Source organism: Pseudophryne corroboree, chromosome 4, assembly GCF_028390025.1.
Source record: "Pseudophryne corroboree isolate aPseCor3 chromosome 4, aPseCor3.hap2, whole genome shotgun sequence".
NCBI classification, from domain to species: Eukaryota; Metazoa; Chordata; class Amphibia; order Anura; family Myobatrachidae; genus Pseudophryne; species Pseudophryne corroboree.
The window spans coordinates 395,839,992-395,855,221 of NC_086447.1; the positions used below are offsets into that span (position 1 = coordinate 395,839,992).

Genomic DNA, 15,230 nt, shown 5'->3' on the forward strand with positions numbered 1-15,230 from the left:
AGTGTTTCTATCACAATATCTAAAATTAAATTGTGTATTGTCCTTTCAGGAAGGAGGCATGTGAAGTTGAAGAGCATGCTTATCAAGTTACATATTAATTAACAGTCCTGATATACCATACAGCACAGGCTACTCAAACTTTTTCCTAACAGAGCTGTGGGAATTTAGTATGAAGGTAATGCTGTATGTGAATGAGGTGCTGTAGTTTTCTATGAGGGCAGTACTCTGGGGCAGTTTAACTTATAGTAAGATGGCTTTATCTCTGTATTCACCATGGGTGAAGCCTTACCAGAGAGAGATCTTCTGAACTCTCTGGTGTGCTCGACTTTTACTCCACGCCTAGCGCAATTATATCTCTTTACAAATGCAAGGCCTGCTACCTACAGCTGTAAGAAGGTTGCGGACCATATCAGATGGCAGGATACGTGTTTGTCAGGACAGTAGGTTATCAGAATATCTAACACAGCTGGTATGCAGTCACAATGTCAACAATATAATGTTGAACTGTTTGTAATGACATGATCAGGCTGTCAATATTCAACATATCGACATTCACAGTGTGGACACTGGGATAATGTTGACATTGTCAGAATGTCAACATTGTGAATGCCAACAACCAGAATGTCGATACATGAATTTAGGATTCAGGTTAGGCTTCAATTAGGGTCAGTTTAGGCTGCAATTGGGGTTAGAGTTAGGGTTAAGCTTAGAGTTAGGGTAACGATCAACTGTATTGTCATCTTTGTGACTGTCGATAGTTACAATGTTAAAATTCTGATAATGCCGACATTATGTATCAAAATATTATTCTACGACTGGCAATACCGACTGGTAATTAGTGACAGCAACTCACTAAATGCTAAATAGGCCCCTTAGGCTGCAGGTACTGTACGTTTTCTATTTTTCAAATGAACAGACAGACCAAGAGAATATACAGTAATAATAACACAGCTTGGAAGTTCAGACAGTCCAGAAAATCCATATCCATTATAAATAATTTTCTTTGCTCTTAGAATATGTAAAACCAGGTGCCTTAGGCAGCAACTTAATTGGCAGCATTCATATCCCTTGTACAAAAAAACATAAACATTTATAGAAGTATGGTGTACACACTGAAGTACACATGGGGGTACATTTACTAACATTCGTAATTTCCGAAAATAGGTCAAAGTTCAATCACGAATGACATCGACAGTGTAAAACTGCAACTTTTTGAATTTATTACGATGGATTTACTAAGCTGTCGTATTCGGGTTTTTCTTTTCTTCCGATGCCGATGTCATTCGTTTTTTTTTACCTAATTTTACGGCAGTGATTAGCAAAACACTGCCGTTTTTTTTAACAATCAATCTCGGCCGGATCTGTGTGATCCGTGCTGGGGTTCTTTTTTTTTTTTTTTTTAATTAAACAATGTAAAATCCCAAAAAAAAATGCGTGGGGTCCCCCCTCCTAAGCATAACCAGCCTCGGGCTCTTTGAGCCGATCCTGGTTGCAGAAATATGGTAAAAAAAATGACAGGGGTTCCCCCATATTTAAGCAACCAGCATCGGGCTCTGCGCCTGGTCCTGGTCCCAAAAATACGGGGGACAAAAAGAGTAGGGGTCCCCCGTATTTTTAAAACCAGCACCGGGCTCCACTAGCTGGACAGATAATGCCACAGCCGGGGGTCACTTTTATACAGCGCCCTGCGGCCGTGGCATCAAAAATCCAACTAGTCACCCCTGGCCGGGGTACCCTGGGGGAGTGGGAACCCCTTCAATCAAGGGGTCCCCCCCCCCAGCCACCCAAGGGCCAGGGGTGAAGCCCGAGGCTGTCCCCCCCCATCCAATGGGCTGCGGATGGGAGGGCTGATAGCCTTTGTTGTAAAATAAAAGATATTGTTTTTAGTAGCAGTACTACAAGTCCCAGCAAGCCTCCCCCGCATGCTGGTACTTGGAGAACCACAAGTACCAGCATGCGGCGGAAAAACGGGCCCGCTGGTACCTGTAGTACTACCACTAAAAAAATACCCAAAAAAACACAAGACACACACACCGTGAAAGTATAATTTTATTACATACATACACACATACATACATACATACTTACCTTATGTTCCCACGCAGGTCGGTCCTCTTCTCCAGTAGAATCCAAGGGGTACCTGTTGAAGAAATTCTACTCACCAGATCCAGTGGTCCAGGCTCCTCGGCAAATCCAGGGTTAATCCACGTACTTGAATAAAACAAAAAAACGGTTGCCCGACCACGAACTGAAAGGTGACCCATGTTTGCACATGGGTCACCTTCCCACGAATGCCAGAAACCCACTTTGCCTTCTGGCTAAGTGGGTTTCTTCAGCCAATCAGGGAGTGCCACGTTGTAGCACTCTCCTGATCAGCTGTGTGCTCCTGTCTTCACTGACAGGCAGCACGCGGCAGTGTTACAATGTAGCGCCTATGCGCTACATTGTAACCAATGATGGGAACTTTCTGCTCAGCGGTGACGTCACTTTAGGTCAACCGCAGGGCACAAAGTTCACATCATTGGTTACAATGTAGCGCATAGGCGCTACATTGTAACACTGCCGTGTGCCGCCTGTCAGTGAGGACAGGAGCACACAGCTGATCAGTAGAGTGCTACAACGTGGCACTCCCTGATTGGCTGAAGAAACCCACTTAGCCAGAAGACAAAGTGGGTTTCTGGCATTCGTGGGAAGGTGACCCATGTGCAAACATGGGTCACCTTTCAGTTCGTGGTCGGGCAACCGTTTTTTTGTTTTATTCAAGTACGTGGATTAACCCTGGATTTGCCGAGGAGCCTGGACCACTGGATCTGGTGAGTAGAATTTCTTCAACAGGTACCCCTTGGATTCTACTGGAGAAGAGGACCGACCTGCGTGGGAACATAAGGTAAGTATGTATGTATGTATGTGTGTATGTATGTAATAAAATTATACTTTCACGGTGTGTGTGTCTTGTGTTTTTTTGGGTATTTTTTTAGTGGTAGTACTACAGGTACCAGCGGGCCCGTTTTTCCGCCGCATGCTGGTACTTGTGGTTCTCCAAGTACCAGCATGCGGGGGAGGCTTGCTGGGACTTGTAGTACTGCTACTAAAAACAATATCTTTTATTTTACAACAAAGGCTATCAGCCCTCCCATCCGCAGCCCATTGGATGGGGGGGGACAGCCTCGGGCTTCACCCCTGGCCCTTGGGTGGCTGGGGGGGGGGGACCCCTTGATTGAAGGGGTTCCCACTCCCCCAGGGTACCCCGGCCAGGGGTGACTAGTTGGATTTTTGATGCCACGGCCGCAGGGCGCTGTATAAAAGTGACCCCCGGCTGTGGCATTATCTGTCCAGCTAGTGGAGCCCGGTGCTGGTTTTAAAAATATGGGGGACCCCTACTCTTTTTGTCCCCCGTATTTTTGGGACCAGGACCAGGCGCAGAGCCCGATGCTGGTTGCTTAAATATGGGGGAACCCCTGTCATTTTTTTCACCATATTTCTGCAACCAGGATCGGCTCAAAGAGCCCGAGGCTGGTTATGCTTAGGAGGGGGGACCCCACGCAATTTTTTTTGAAAAAATAAGCACTTTCCCACCCCTTCCCACTGATATACATGCACGGATCTCATGGATCCGTGCATGCCTATCCAATCACGAATAAAAAAAAAAGGTCTGTTTTTTTTTTAGCACTTTTTTACGAGTTGTAATTTTTCACGGCAGTGTTTGTTCTTTTTTGGCTTTGCACTTCTTAGTAAATGACCGAGATTCATACTTAAACAGCCGCGTTTTGACCGATGGTGTATTCATTCGTAATTTTTTACCTGAACTTGCAAAAAATTACGAATGCCCTCATCACTGCCGTGATTAGTGTTTAGTAAATGACCGAGATTAACCGAGATGACACTTTGAAGAAAAAACGGCATCTCGGTCAAAATCGGGAGCTTAGTAAATATACCCCATAGTGTCACTTTAATTAATATACGGCTTGCCAGTAAAGTTGACGTTTTTTTTATTTAGACGTTGCAGCAATGAATATGTTTTAAATTAAAGTACCACATTTTTCTGTCCCCAAAACCTACAACTTACTCATTCACTTTTTTGTAGGCACATTCCTGTATAAGCTAGTACAGTCAGCTTTGAGAGTAGTCATTGTGGTATCACAACTTTCAGAAAAGGAAACAGTAGACTTAAGACACTGTAGGTCAGCATAAATGTACCAAGTACCTATTTCAAAAGTATGGGTAAATAATCCACATTTGGATTATTTCATTTTCCTCTGTTATTACCAATTTAAACACGGTTCAAAACTAGTAAAAATTACTAGTAAAGATTTTCATCAACAGCATTTGTAAATTCCCAAAATGAAGTAGTCACTCTGTATTATAATGATTCCATTTTACCTTTGTCGCTAAGCACCATTATCCCCCTCAATCTTTTTAACCAATATGTACTAATAAAAACCTTTTCTTTACAAATACATTCCAAGGAATGTTATGCTTACCTTTTTTCCATCAAGGCCTGCAATTCCCTTGTCTCCTCTATGCCCACGCTCACCCTGAGGTAATATGAACAGCATGAAAAATAAAAGTAAATATTCCTAATTGGGTAATTAAATGACCCTGTGCTTTGGTGCAAATTCTAATTCCTGGGCCCTGGTGCAAATCTAAGGGATATTGGAGATAATTCTGATTTCTATAAGGAGAGTTGTGAAGTGACGTTACTAATACTGGGCCTAGGGGGTAATTCAGAGTTGATCGCAGCAGCAAATTTGTTAGCAGTTGGGCAAAACCATGTGCACTGCAGGGGAGGGCAGATATAACATGTGCAGAGAGAGTTAGAATTAAATGTGGTGTGTTCAAACGGATATCTAAATTGCAGTGTAAAAATAAAGCAGCCAGTATTTACCCTGCAAAGAAACAAAATAACCCACCCAAATCTAACTCTCTCCGCACATGTTATATCTGCCTCCCCTGCAGTGCACATGGTTTTGGGGGTAATTTTGAGTTGATCGCAGCAGGATTTTTGTTAGCAGTTGGGCAAAACCATGTGCACTGCAGGGGAGGCAGATATAACATGTGCAGAGAGAGTTAGATTTGGGTGTGGTGTGTTCAATCTCCAATCTAAATTGCAGTGTTAAAATAAAGCAGCCACTATTTACCCTGCAAAGAAACAAAATAACCCACCCAAATCTAACTCTCTCTGCGCATGTTACATCTGCCTCCCCTGCAGTGCACATGGTTTTGCCCAACTGCTACCAAAATTCCTGCTTGCGATCAACTCAGAATTACCCCCTTTGCCCAACTGCTAACAAAGTTCCTGCTGCGATCAACTCAGAATTACCCCCCATGTGCACTGCAGGGGGGACAGATATAACATGTGCAGAGATAGTTAGATTTGGGTGGGGTGTATTCAAACTGAAATCTAAATTGCAGTGTAAAAATAAAGCAGCCAGTATTTACCCTGCACAGAAACAATATAACCCACCTAAATCTAACTCTCTCTGCAAATGTTATATCTGCCCCCCTGCAGTGGACATGGTTTTGCCCAATTGCTAACAAATTTGCTGCTGCAATCAACGCAGAATTACCCCCACTATACGGTGTCCAAATGAATAAATAAATAAATATTGTATAGATGTTATGCTAACACACCATTTAATAAGCTTATTTCATTTATTTATAAACATTATGAAATGTCTTGTATATGTCAAATCCCTGAAAGGTTTTATATGGCTCACATGACTAGCTGTTCAACTTCCAAGTAGCATTGTTTAATTATAGAAAGAAGACTACTGTAGGTACTGTACACTGGTCATTGTATTAAGACGGAGCCCCTGGCGAGGTAACAGTGTGGTACAGATAATGAGCCTTCGATAGGTGCGCAATACACTGGAATTGACGATAAAAAAAAGTGTAAAAAAGAATACATCCCAAAAAATACTTGACAAGATACAATAAAAAATAAATTACATTATAGAAAGTGCCCTCCAAGTCCACAAGTTAAAAGTCACCAAAAACTCATGTAGAGGATAAAACTCCTGTCTAACCATTCAATAAAACAAAAAAATAATCACCATAGGTTTGTATAATAAATTAGAATCAAACCCCCCAGTCCAGAGTGATGGATGACTTCTCCTTATCAATAGATAACTTGTAAAATATGATGCTCCACTCCTCCTTTATATATTTGAAAAAAGAGTGCCTCCTCTACCCAATGCGTAGGCAAACAAGGTTCAAGGCAGACACACATAGAGAAAACAGGCATAGTGCAGATTATCCTTTAAAAGATAAGACTGTCAGCGTCCGGAGTCTTACCGGTACGCTGGGGCCGCGGGGCTGGCTTCCTTGGCGATGTGCAGGCAGCGGCGGAGGTGGGCTGCTGCGCCGGATCCATGGGCAGCAGTAGCGGCGGTGAGGGGGTCCGCTCATGGCAGCGGGATGCCGCTACAGTGGGTCGCTCTTGCTGAGCCGTTGCTAGGAGACCAGGGGCAGTGAGCAATGTGGTTTTGCAAAAAGACAAGAAATTATAACCAGGCGCTAATAAATCATCACCATGTCCTGGTGATCAAAATACTAGTGTTAAAAATTGTATACAAATGTAACTATAGATTAATATATACTTATGAACCACAAACAAACAGAAATGGCTAGGCGCTAACAGCTAGACAGAAAGTGTGTGCATCAATTAATTATAAATTAAATTAAATTAAAGAACACTCTGTTTCAATCGCAGCTGTTTAATTAAGGGAGAGTACTCCACCCTTTATAGTTACCTAAAAATACAAACACACCAAAAACAGCGCTGATTTAAAACATAAGCGTGCTTTTTATTTTGCACAATTAAAAACAATAATAAAAAATCACATCAATATGATTAGATCCTAGATACCGGTTATCCGTGCAAAGCATAGCATAATTAGCACAGTTGATATAGTGCAATTCCAAATCTTTATATTAGGTTTATTCCAAAGGCTCATTCAAATTGATCTGTTAGGTAAAAACCCGATCAGCGTGGCAGTCTCTTGAAGAACAACAGTGGATTAATCGTAAGCCGTTCAATTAGTAGCAGCAAGTGAGGCAATAATTAGCAGTTCACACTGCAACGTGCTATACAGCTGGTTGCATAAGATATTTAGAGCAATGATAATAAGCTTGGCACATGTTGTGATATCGACTGTCAGGCTTATATAGAGAGTCAGTTATTAAACGTAAATACAACCTGCTTTAAGGATCCAGAATTGATCCGTTAAGGACTGGTAGTTGGTATCTCCCGACTCCTGGTGCTTTTAATAACCGTTTTTAGTGGGTCTTATCCGGAGTAATCCAAAAAAACTGGTCCAAACTTAGGCAGGTGAAACTTTAGCACATCCGGTACCGGACAATTGGTGAGAGCTCTTACGCGTTTCTCCGCCTGATAATAGCTCAGCGGCTTCCTCAGAGAAGCCGCTGAGCTATTATCAGGCAGAGAAACGCGTAAGAGCTCTCACCAATTGTCCGGTACCGGATGTGCTAAAGTTTCACCTGCCTAAGTTTGGACCAGTTTTTTTGGATTACTCCGGATAAGACCCACTAAAAACGGTTATTAAAAGCACCAGGAGTCGGGAGATACCAACTACCAGTCCTTAACGGATCAATTCTGGATCCTTAAAGCAGGTTGTATTTACGTTTAATAACTGACTCTCTATATAAGCCTGACAGTCGATATCACAACATGTGCCAAGCTTATTATCATTGCTCTAAATATCTTATGCAACCAGCTGTATAGCACGTTGCAGTGTGAACTGCTAATTATTGCCTCACTTGCTGCTACTAATTGAACGGCTTACGATTAATCCACTGTTGTTCTTCAAGAGACTGCCACGCTGATCGGGTTTTTACCTAACAGATCAATTTGAATGAGCCTTTGGAATAAACCTAATATAAAGATTTGGAATTGCACTATATCAACTGTGCTAATTATGCTATGCTTTGCACGGATAACCGGTATCTAGGATCTAATCATATTGATGTGATTTTTTATTATTGTTTTTAATTGTGCAAAATAAAAAGCACGCTTATGTTTTAAATCAGCGCTGTTTTTGGTGTGTTTGTATTAATATATACTTAAGCTGCAGGAGAGAGCTTGACTTGGGGTAAAACAAGTCAAAAAGAACCGGCACCTAGAAGTCTCCGGTAACAATAGGACACTGAACAAATCCCCTCTTGCGCTATAAATGATATGGTATGGCTCAAAGTTCAATAAAAACAAACTAATAATTTCATAAATTCTATATTTTTTAATACATAAAAAATAGATATCTATATATATATATATTTTACAAATAAACTAATAGACCGGTCAATAAAATCACTAACAATATATTTTCATATATAGAGGAGGTGGATCTAGGTAAACTCTGTGCACAGAGAAGTATAATTTTCTAAAAATAAATAAAACAGTCCATATACTGGAACAAAAAATCAAATACCAGCTGTGATTTGAGCCCATGTAATAAATAATTCTTTGATGAAGCCCCCGAAAGAGGAGCGAAACGCGTCAGAAGCAGATTATTGGACCCTTATACCAGCCTTTTTTTGCACCCATAATTACTTTATCATCCAGTGGTATTGTCCGTGGACAAACGGAGATCGGGAGGAGAAAAACCGCGACTGTGGTGTCTGCAGACGGCACTTGGAGGTGTGGACTCATAGAGCTTGGAAGTCGGGTAAACATTCAGTACAGCAGGCGCCAGTGCAGACGCCGTTCCCGCAGCCCGAGACCGCCTCGTCTGTCATTGGACTCTCCCGTGCTGTAACAACAGGTGCAAGCCACACGTAAGGCTCCAGTGTGGAGCGGTTATTTTGCACAATATCATCTCTCTTTGCTGAGTGGCAGCATATTGAGAAATTCCAATACAAAGCAACTTGCAAAGATGTTATTTATTACATGGGCTCAAATCACAGCTGGTATTTGATTTTTTGTTCCAGTATATGGACTGAGTTTTATTTATTTTTAGAAAATTATACTTCTCTGTGCACAGAGTTTACCTAGATCCACCTCCTCTATATATGAAAATATATTGTTAGTGATTTTATTGACCGGTCTATTAGTTTATTTGTAAAATATATATATATATATAGATATCTATTTTTTATGTATTAAAAAATATAGAATTTATGAAATTATTAGTTTGTTTTTATTGAACTTTGAGCCATACCATATCATTTATAGCGCAAGAGGGGATTTGTTCAGTGGTTTTGCAAAAAGGTCTGCATTACTGGGCGCCGCCATGTTGGAGACCAAGTTTTAAGCATAGTTCCTGTTTCCTGTTTCTTATAGCCAATCCAGGGGAAGCTCTCCCTATAAAAGGGGGCTGGTTTAGGACAGGGACGCCAGTGCTTCAAGTTACAACCCTGTGGTAGGTGCTTTAGCCTGTGCTCCCAGGATTCCTGCTGTATTCTGGTTCTTCCTGATCCTGCTTGGTCGGTTCTCTGTTGCTGCTGCAGCCCTGCCGTTTCTAGCCTGCTACTGCCTGTGGAAGCGCTCCTGGAAAACCCAGTCCAGTAAGACTCTTTGGGCACAGTGGGCCCGGGTCTTCTGCCTTGTCTTTTAAGCCACACTCCACAGATCTCCTTCACCAGCCATGCCTTTGTACCACCGACCACAATCTGCAGATTATTATCTTCAGCCTCGTTTTCCAAGCCACAGTCCTTGTCTCCAGCCACGTCTTCAACCACCATCCACAGTTCATCATCTACAGTCTCGTCTTTCAAATCACAGTCCACAGTTCTTTGCCTCCAGCCACGTCTTTAACCAATATCCACAGTTCCGCAGTTCATTAATCACAACCTCGTCTTTCAAGCCACAATCCGCAGTTCTTTATCCGCAATTACGTTCCTTAACCATTGTGCTCCAGCCTCGGTTCTCTACCTCAGCCCTGTACATAATTAATACTTTCCATTGACTCTCAAATCCCGCCTACGTTCTTCATTGCTTCGTGTCCCATGCGAAGGAACTATATCCAGCCCCCTCATCTTGTTCATTCACAGCCTGCTACCTCCTCGGGCAAATCTCAGCTGCCGGATCCTCAAACTTTGCTAGACGTGACAAAGACTTTAATATAGATTTGCACTATACAACACAGAACATTTAAAGCTTATAATCAAACTCCACGCATGCAGGCTGCAACAAGCAGGAGGTGAACCCTGAAGTTCCTGATGACATGGGCACAGGATGGGGTCAATTCGTACTGGAAAGGTCCTTCATCAGAAATTTCTGATGAAGGACCTTTCCAATCTCAAATGTGTTAAGCGTGGCTCTGGTACTTTTGGACTTCCAGTGACTGGACAGCTCATGGTGGTGTTCATCCTGTGTGGGGATTTCAGGATCAGGAACTGACCCAATCCTGTGCCCATGCCATCAGGAACTTTAGGGTTTACCTCCTGCTTATTGCAGTCTGCCAGTATGGGGCCTGATTGTATGCTTTTTGAAAGTACTGTATATTGTAAGTGCAAATCTGTATTAAAGTCTTATCTATTAAAGGATAATCTGCACTGTGTCTTCTCTATGTGTGTCTGCCTTGAAGCTTGTTTGCCTATTAGCATTGGGTAGAGGAGGTACTCTTTTCAGATATATAAAGGAGAAGTGGAGCATCACATTCTACAAGTAACAGTGCGAGAACAGTGCTTTGGGAAAGGCAGAAGCAATAGTCTACTAATTTCTCCAACAATCTCAGACTACTGATCAATTGCAAAGTACCCGATAATCAGATAATTACTGAGATCATATGATGAAAATTAGCAACCAGATTTACCATTCTAATGATTTTTTACTATGATTTAAGCATGTCTACCACACAAATTCTAGCAGCGTTAATTGTGTGTACCTGTAAAATCTGAACATTAAATAATACTGCAGTTTTGGAATCGTGCGTGACTGTCAGATAACATTGTTTCCGCACTCATAATCTTATGTTTTACTACATTTTCCAAGATGCTCATAAAATGAATTTATGTCTAGCAAATAAAAATGTCCGCCACATTCTAACCTTAGATCCTAGCTGTCCATGTAATCCTGGAAAGCCGGGACTTCCACGTTCACCCTGCAGCATATGTAGGAAAAATATGTATTTAGAATAATTTGAAAATAAATGATCATTTTAAATAGATTTTTTTTTAAAAATCAGAAGTCACTGAACTAAAGTAATTGTAACAAAAAGACAGGCATACGTAAAAAGTACTCAAGTTCCTTTTAGGGATAAAGATCGTGATTACTTTTCTAAGCAAACAGGTACACTTACTGACTTTTATCTGTCAATGCATGCTTCTGTTTTATTATCGTATATTTTTGTTTCCGTTCATACTATAGCTACAGTTTTAGTAACATTTTGCATATAAATGGGTTTGACATTAGAAGCTCTCATATCTACTGTTACCATAGCCCAGTGCTACAAAAAAATTATTTTATCACAGCACCCTACAGAATCAGCATTTTTATCATGGCACCCCTAAGCCAAAAGTTTCTTATTAAGAAATCCACCAAACATTATTAAATGATGAGGACCTACTGTAGTATCCTCATGGCTTTCCTGATCTGTATTCAGGCTAAAGGTACTTTTGTACCTTGCATTGTATTGATTTCACAAAATGAGGTTTTATTTTGTGCATTCCTCCCAACTTTGCCAATTTGTACAGAACAGTCCTGATTTCAAGGGCTGTCCTGCGCTATCCTGTGATCAGGATATTTGTAGTATGTTGGAAGATATTTCTATAGAAACACCAAAAGATTGGTCATTAGTAAAAATTTAGCAACATCCTGTTGCACTATAGTGCCTAATTCAGACCCAATTGCTGCTGTGCATTTTGCATAGCGTGCGATCGGGTCTGTACTGCGCATGCGTATGCACCGCGATGCACCGGCGCATCAGACGGTAGGCATAAAAAGCGATCGCATGGGCGAACGCAAGGTGACTGACTGGAAGAGGCCATTTGTGGGTGGCAACTGACCGTTTTCAGGGAGTGTCCAGAGAAACGCAGGAAGGACCAGGCATTCGAAGGGAGGGTTTCTGATGTCAGCTCCGGCCCCGATCATCGCACCTGAAGAGTAAGTCCTGAGCTGTGCACAGACTGCACAAACTTCTGTTTGTGCAGCTCTCCTGCACATGTGATCGGACCCCTGCACACCGATTTCCCCCTGCCCCTGTAGGCGGCGACTACCTGATCGCAGGGATACAAAAAACGCACCCTAGCGATCAGGTCTGAATTAGGCCCATTGTTCTTTCAAACGGAATACATGCCTTTTACCAGCAGCCGGGATCCCAACTGTCATGATCCCGACAGCGGGATCCCAGCAACCAGTATGCCGGCAGTGGGGCGAGGGCTAGAAAGCCCCTTGCGGGCTCGCTGTGCTCGCCATACTGGGGGCACAGCAGGTTATATTCTCCCTCTATGCGTGTCGTGGACACCCAGAAAGGGAGAAAAGCTTGTGGCGCTGGTATTCCGGTGGTGGCATTTCACTGTCTGACGGGATTCCGGCGTCTATATTGTGACCGCCAGGATCCCAACAGGCGGTCTCATGATTGCCTCCCTTTTCAAACGTGCATGCTTTGAAACTAGAATCATTTTACATTCTTTAGGGGCATTTTACTAAAGACACAGAATAAAAAAGATAGATAGTTATTCGTTATTCTGATTGTGGACATAATTTTCAACACCAAGCCTGAGCACTAAACCGTCCGCATGTAAACATTACAGCAATTGCTGTAGTTTTCCGACAAATGTTATTTCCTACAAAGGCAGACACATGAGGCTGCATAAATTATTATGAATGTTACATTATGCAAATGTGCTACACATAATATGAAGAGAAGCCTCATCAGTGAGGCCCACTACAAAGGCTCTCTCGAAACACCACTTAATATAATTACTTTATTGGAACAGCTTCATCCACAGTATCTACATCTAGAACGCTCAGTACTACTATATTGGTTGTGTTACATGGAGTTTGCCACCTGCTGGTATATATAACACATGTTATTCATAGGCTACATCTGCACAGTTATTGTGTTTAGTTCTGGCAACAGAGAGATGAGAGAGATGGAGCATGAAGTGTTCTTGGTTTAGAAGGCAGATATGCATTTTATTTGACAAGCAATGTACTGGAAACAAAATTTTAAAAAAAAATGTTTTCCAGGCATACAGAATATATTTGCTGTGAATGGTTATGAAAGCTTGTCTTCACACATTTCTGTAGCTGGATTTGAAGTGCCTGAAACAATATTTTTAATTTCATTTAACATTGTACCATTTGGGACAATATCCATTTTCAGGACAAGGTTGGAGTTTACCTAGTAGATGAGTTACAACACAGCAGTATAAATTAGCAGCAGCTTGAATGGTTTATGGGGTATATTATTTAGGAAGTAGTGATAACTGTTTTTTTTTCCAAAAGAGTTATCACTGCTTTTTACTATTTAACAAGAAGGATACTGCAGAGACATCACAGAGGACTGCAGTTAAGTTAATGATGGTTGGGATCCCAGCGGGTATAATGCTGACGCCGGGATACTAAAGGACACCACAAGCCCGGGGTCAAGATACCGACACTGCTCGGGGTACGGGTGCCACAATACTGGCAGCCGGAACCCCAAACATCTGGCGTTGTGCCGCGGGGTGGGGGGATATTAGGTTTAGGCATGAGAAGGGGGGTTAGGGTGCAGGGACAGGAAGGTTAGGATTAGGTATTGGGGAGGGAGGGTTAGGTTTAGGCACTCAGAAGGGGAGGTTAGGGTTAGGCACCAAGCGGGTAGGGTTAAATTTAGGCAGCGAGGAAAGGAGGGCTAGGGTTAGGCACCATCCGGGAGGGTTAGGGTTGGGCACCACTGGGGAGGGTTAGGTATAGGCACCCACAAGGGAGGGTTAGGGTAGGGAGCAGGTGAGGGTTAGGGTACAGGGGGCTGTTGGGATTCTGATGGTCAGGATGCTGCTGTCAGTATTCTAACTGCCGGCATCCCGTCCATTGGGAAATCATACTGAAGCCATCACAGATTCTCACGCATTTCCACTACTTTTGTTACCACAGTCCTATAGACTGTAATGGGGACTGTAAAGTGGCTTCATTTAACAAGTGAAAAACAGCACTTTTTGTGGCTAGATTCCACCATTTTAAGATGGTGTTACCCAATACCATGTATGAGGGACTTGCGAAGCCAGAAAAGCTTTGAAAACTTTGAAATAGCAGCAGTATTTTCGCCAGGGCTCCGAAGGCAACACCAGATTGATGAATGATGGGGCAGCTAAAATCTGCATCTGATAAGCAGTGACACAAGTTTTTAGTTAGTGCACGTTTTCAAATAAATGGACCCTTAAGTCACATAAAGTGGAAAATTTTATAATATCATCTCAGTACAATATGCATTAAATAATTTACCTTATCGCCATCCCGACCAGAATTGCCTTTTAAACCTGGTAAACCACGTGGTCCCTGAAAACAGTAATATAATGAGTATAATGTGTTTCCATATAGTCATTCATATCTACATCATATACCTAATAAAAATACGGTACATGTTTGTATCCATTTTGTCACATTTCCTGGCTGCATCCTTATAACATTTTTTTTCAAAAGCACTTAAAAAAATTAATGAAATAAAATGTCTTGTGAAATGCCCTATTAGTCTGCAAATAATTTAACATAGTTGCCAATTACATCATTGGAATGTTTAACTGAAATTACATTGTACCATGCAATGACCTAGTCCGGATAGTATTTAAAAGCCGTAACTGTTTGTATCCACCCAAGCTAAAATGTGCTGTAGTATGTAATATTTTATGTACTGTGTTCTTAGATACTGCAGATTAAAAAACTGACAAGCTGTGAACATAATGGTCACTTGTGCCAAAAGAAGAGCAAAGTACATTGATGTGAATCATATAATTTTATTGTGAAATAGGTGAGGATTTATTGTAAGGCAGGGAACAACTTGTATTTTTGCTCTTTGGGGGCAATCCTATTCCCAGCAAAGGGTCGATTTGACCCCCCCCCCCCCCCCTTCATCACCCAAGTAAAATTTGCCATCGCGCTCAGTGTGAATAAAGCCAGATGCAGTCCATGACTGAACTGCCTTTACTTCCTATTGGAAGTCTTACCTGTCGGTCACACAAGCAAGGCAGTCCTATTGGGGGGGGTGTTTCCTCCTTCTGGGACTGCCAGACTGGGCTGCAATAAACAGAGAGCTGGCTTCCTGTAGGAAGCCATTCCCTGCCTTTCAGGT

At 42.0% G+C, this 15,230-nt stretch overlaps 1 protein-coding gene across 1 annotated transcript in view; it reads right to left on the reverse strand.

Moving 5' to 3' along the window:
* The window catches only part of COL21A1 (collagen type XXI alpha 1 chain), a 472,866-nt gene that overhangs the window by 176,135 nt on the left and 281,501 nt on the right, over positions 1 to 15,230 (reverse strand). The window contains exons 12-14 of the mRNA XM_063916728.1: positions 14,387 to 14,440; positions 11,007 to 11,060; positions 4,482 to 4,535 (exon numbers count right to left, since the gene is read on the reverse strand). Of these exons, the coding sequence (XP_063772798.1) occupies positions 4,482 to 4,535; positions 11,007 to 11,060; positions 14,387 to 14,440 (162 nt within the window). The remainder of the gene's footprint in view (positions 1 to 4,481; positions 4,536 to 11,006; positions 11,061 to 14,386; positions 14,441 to 15,230) is intronic.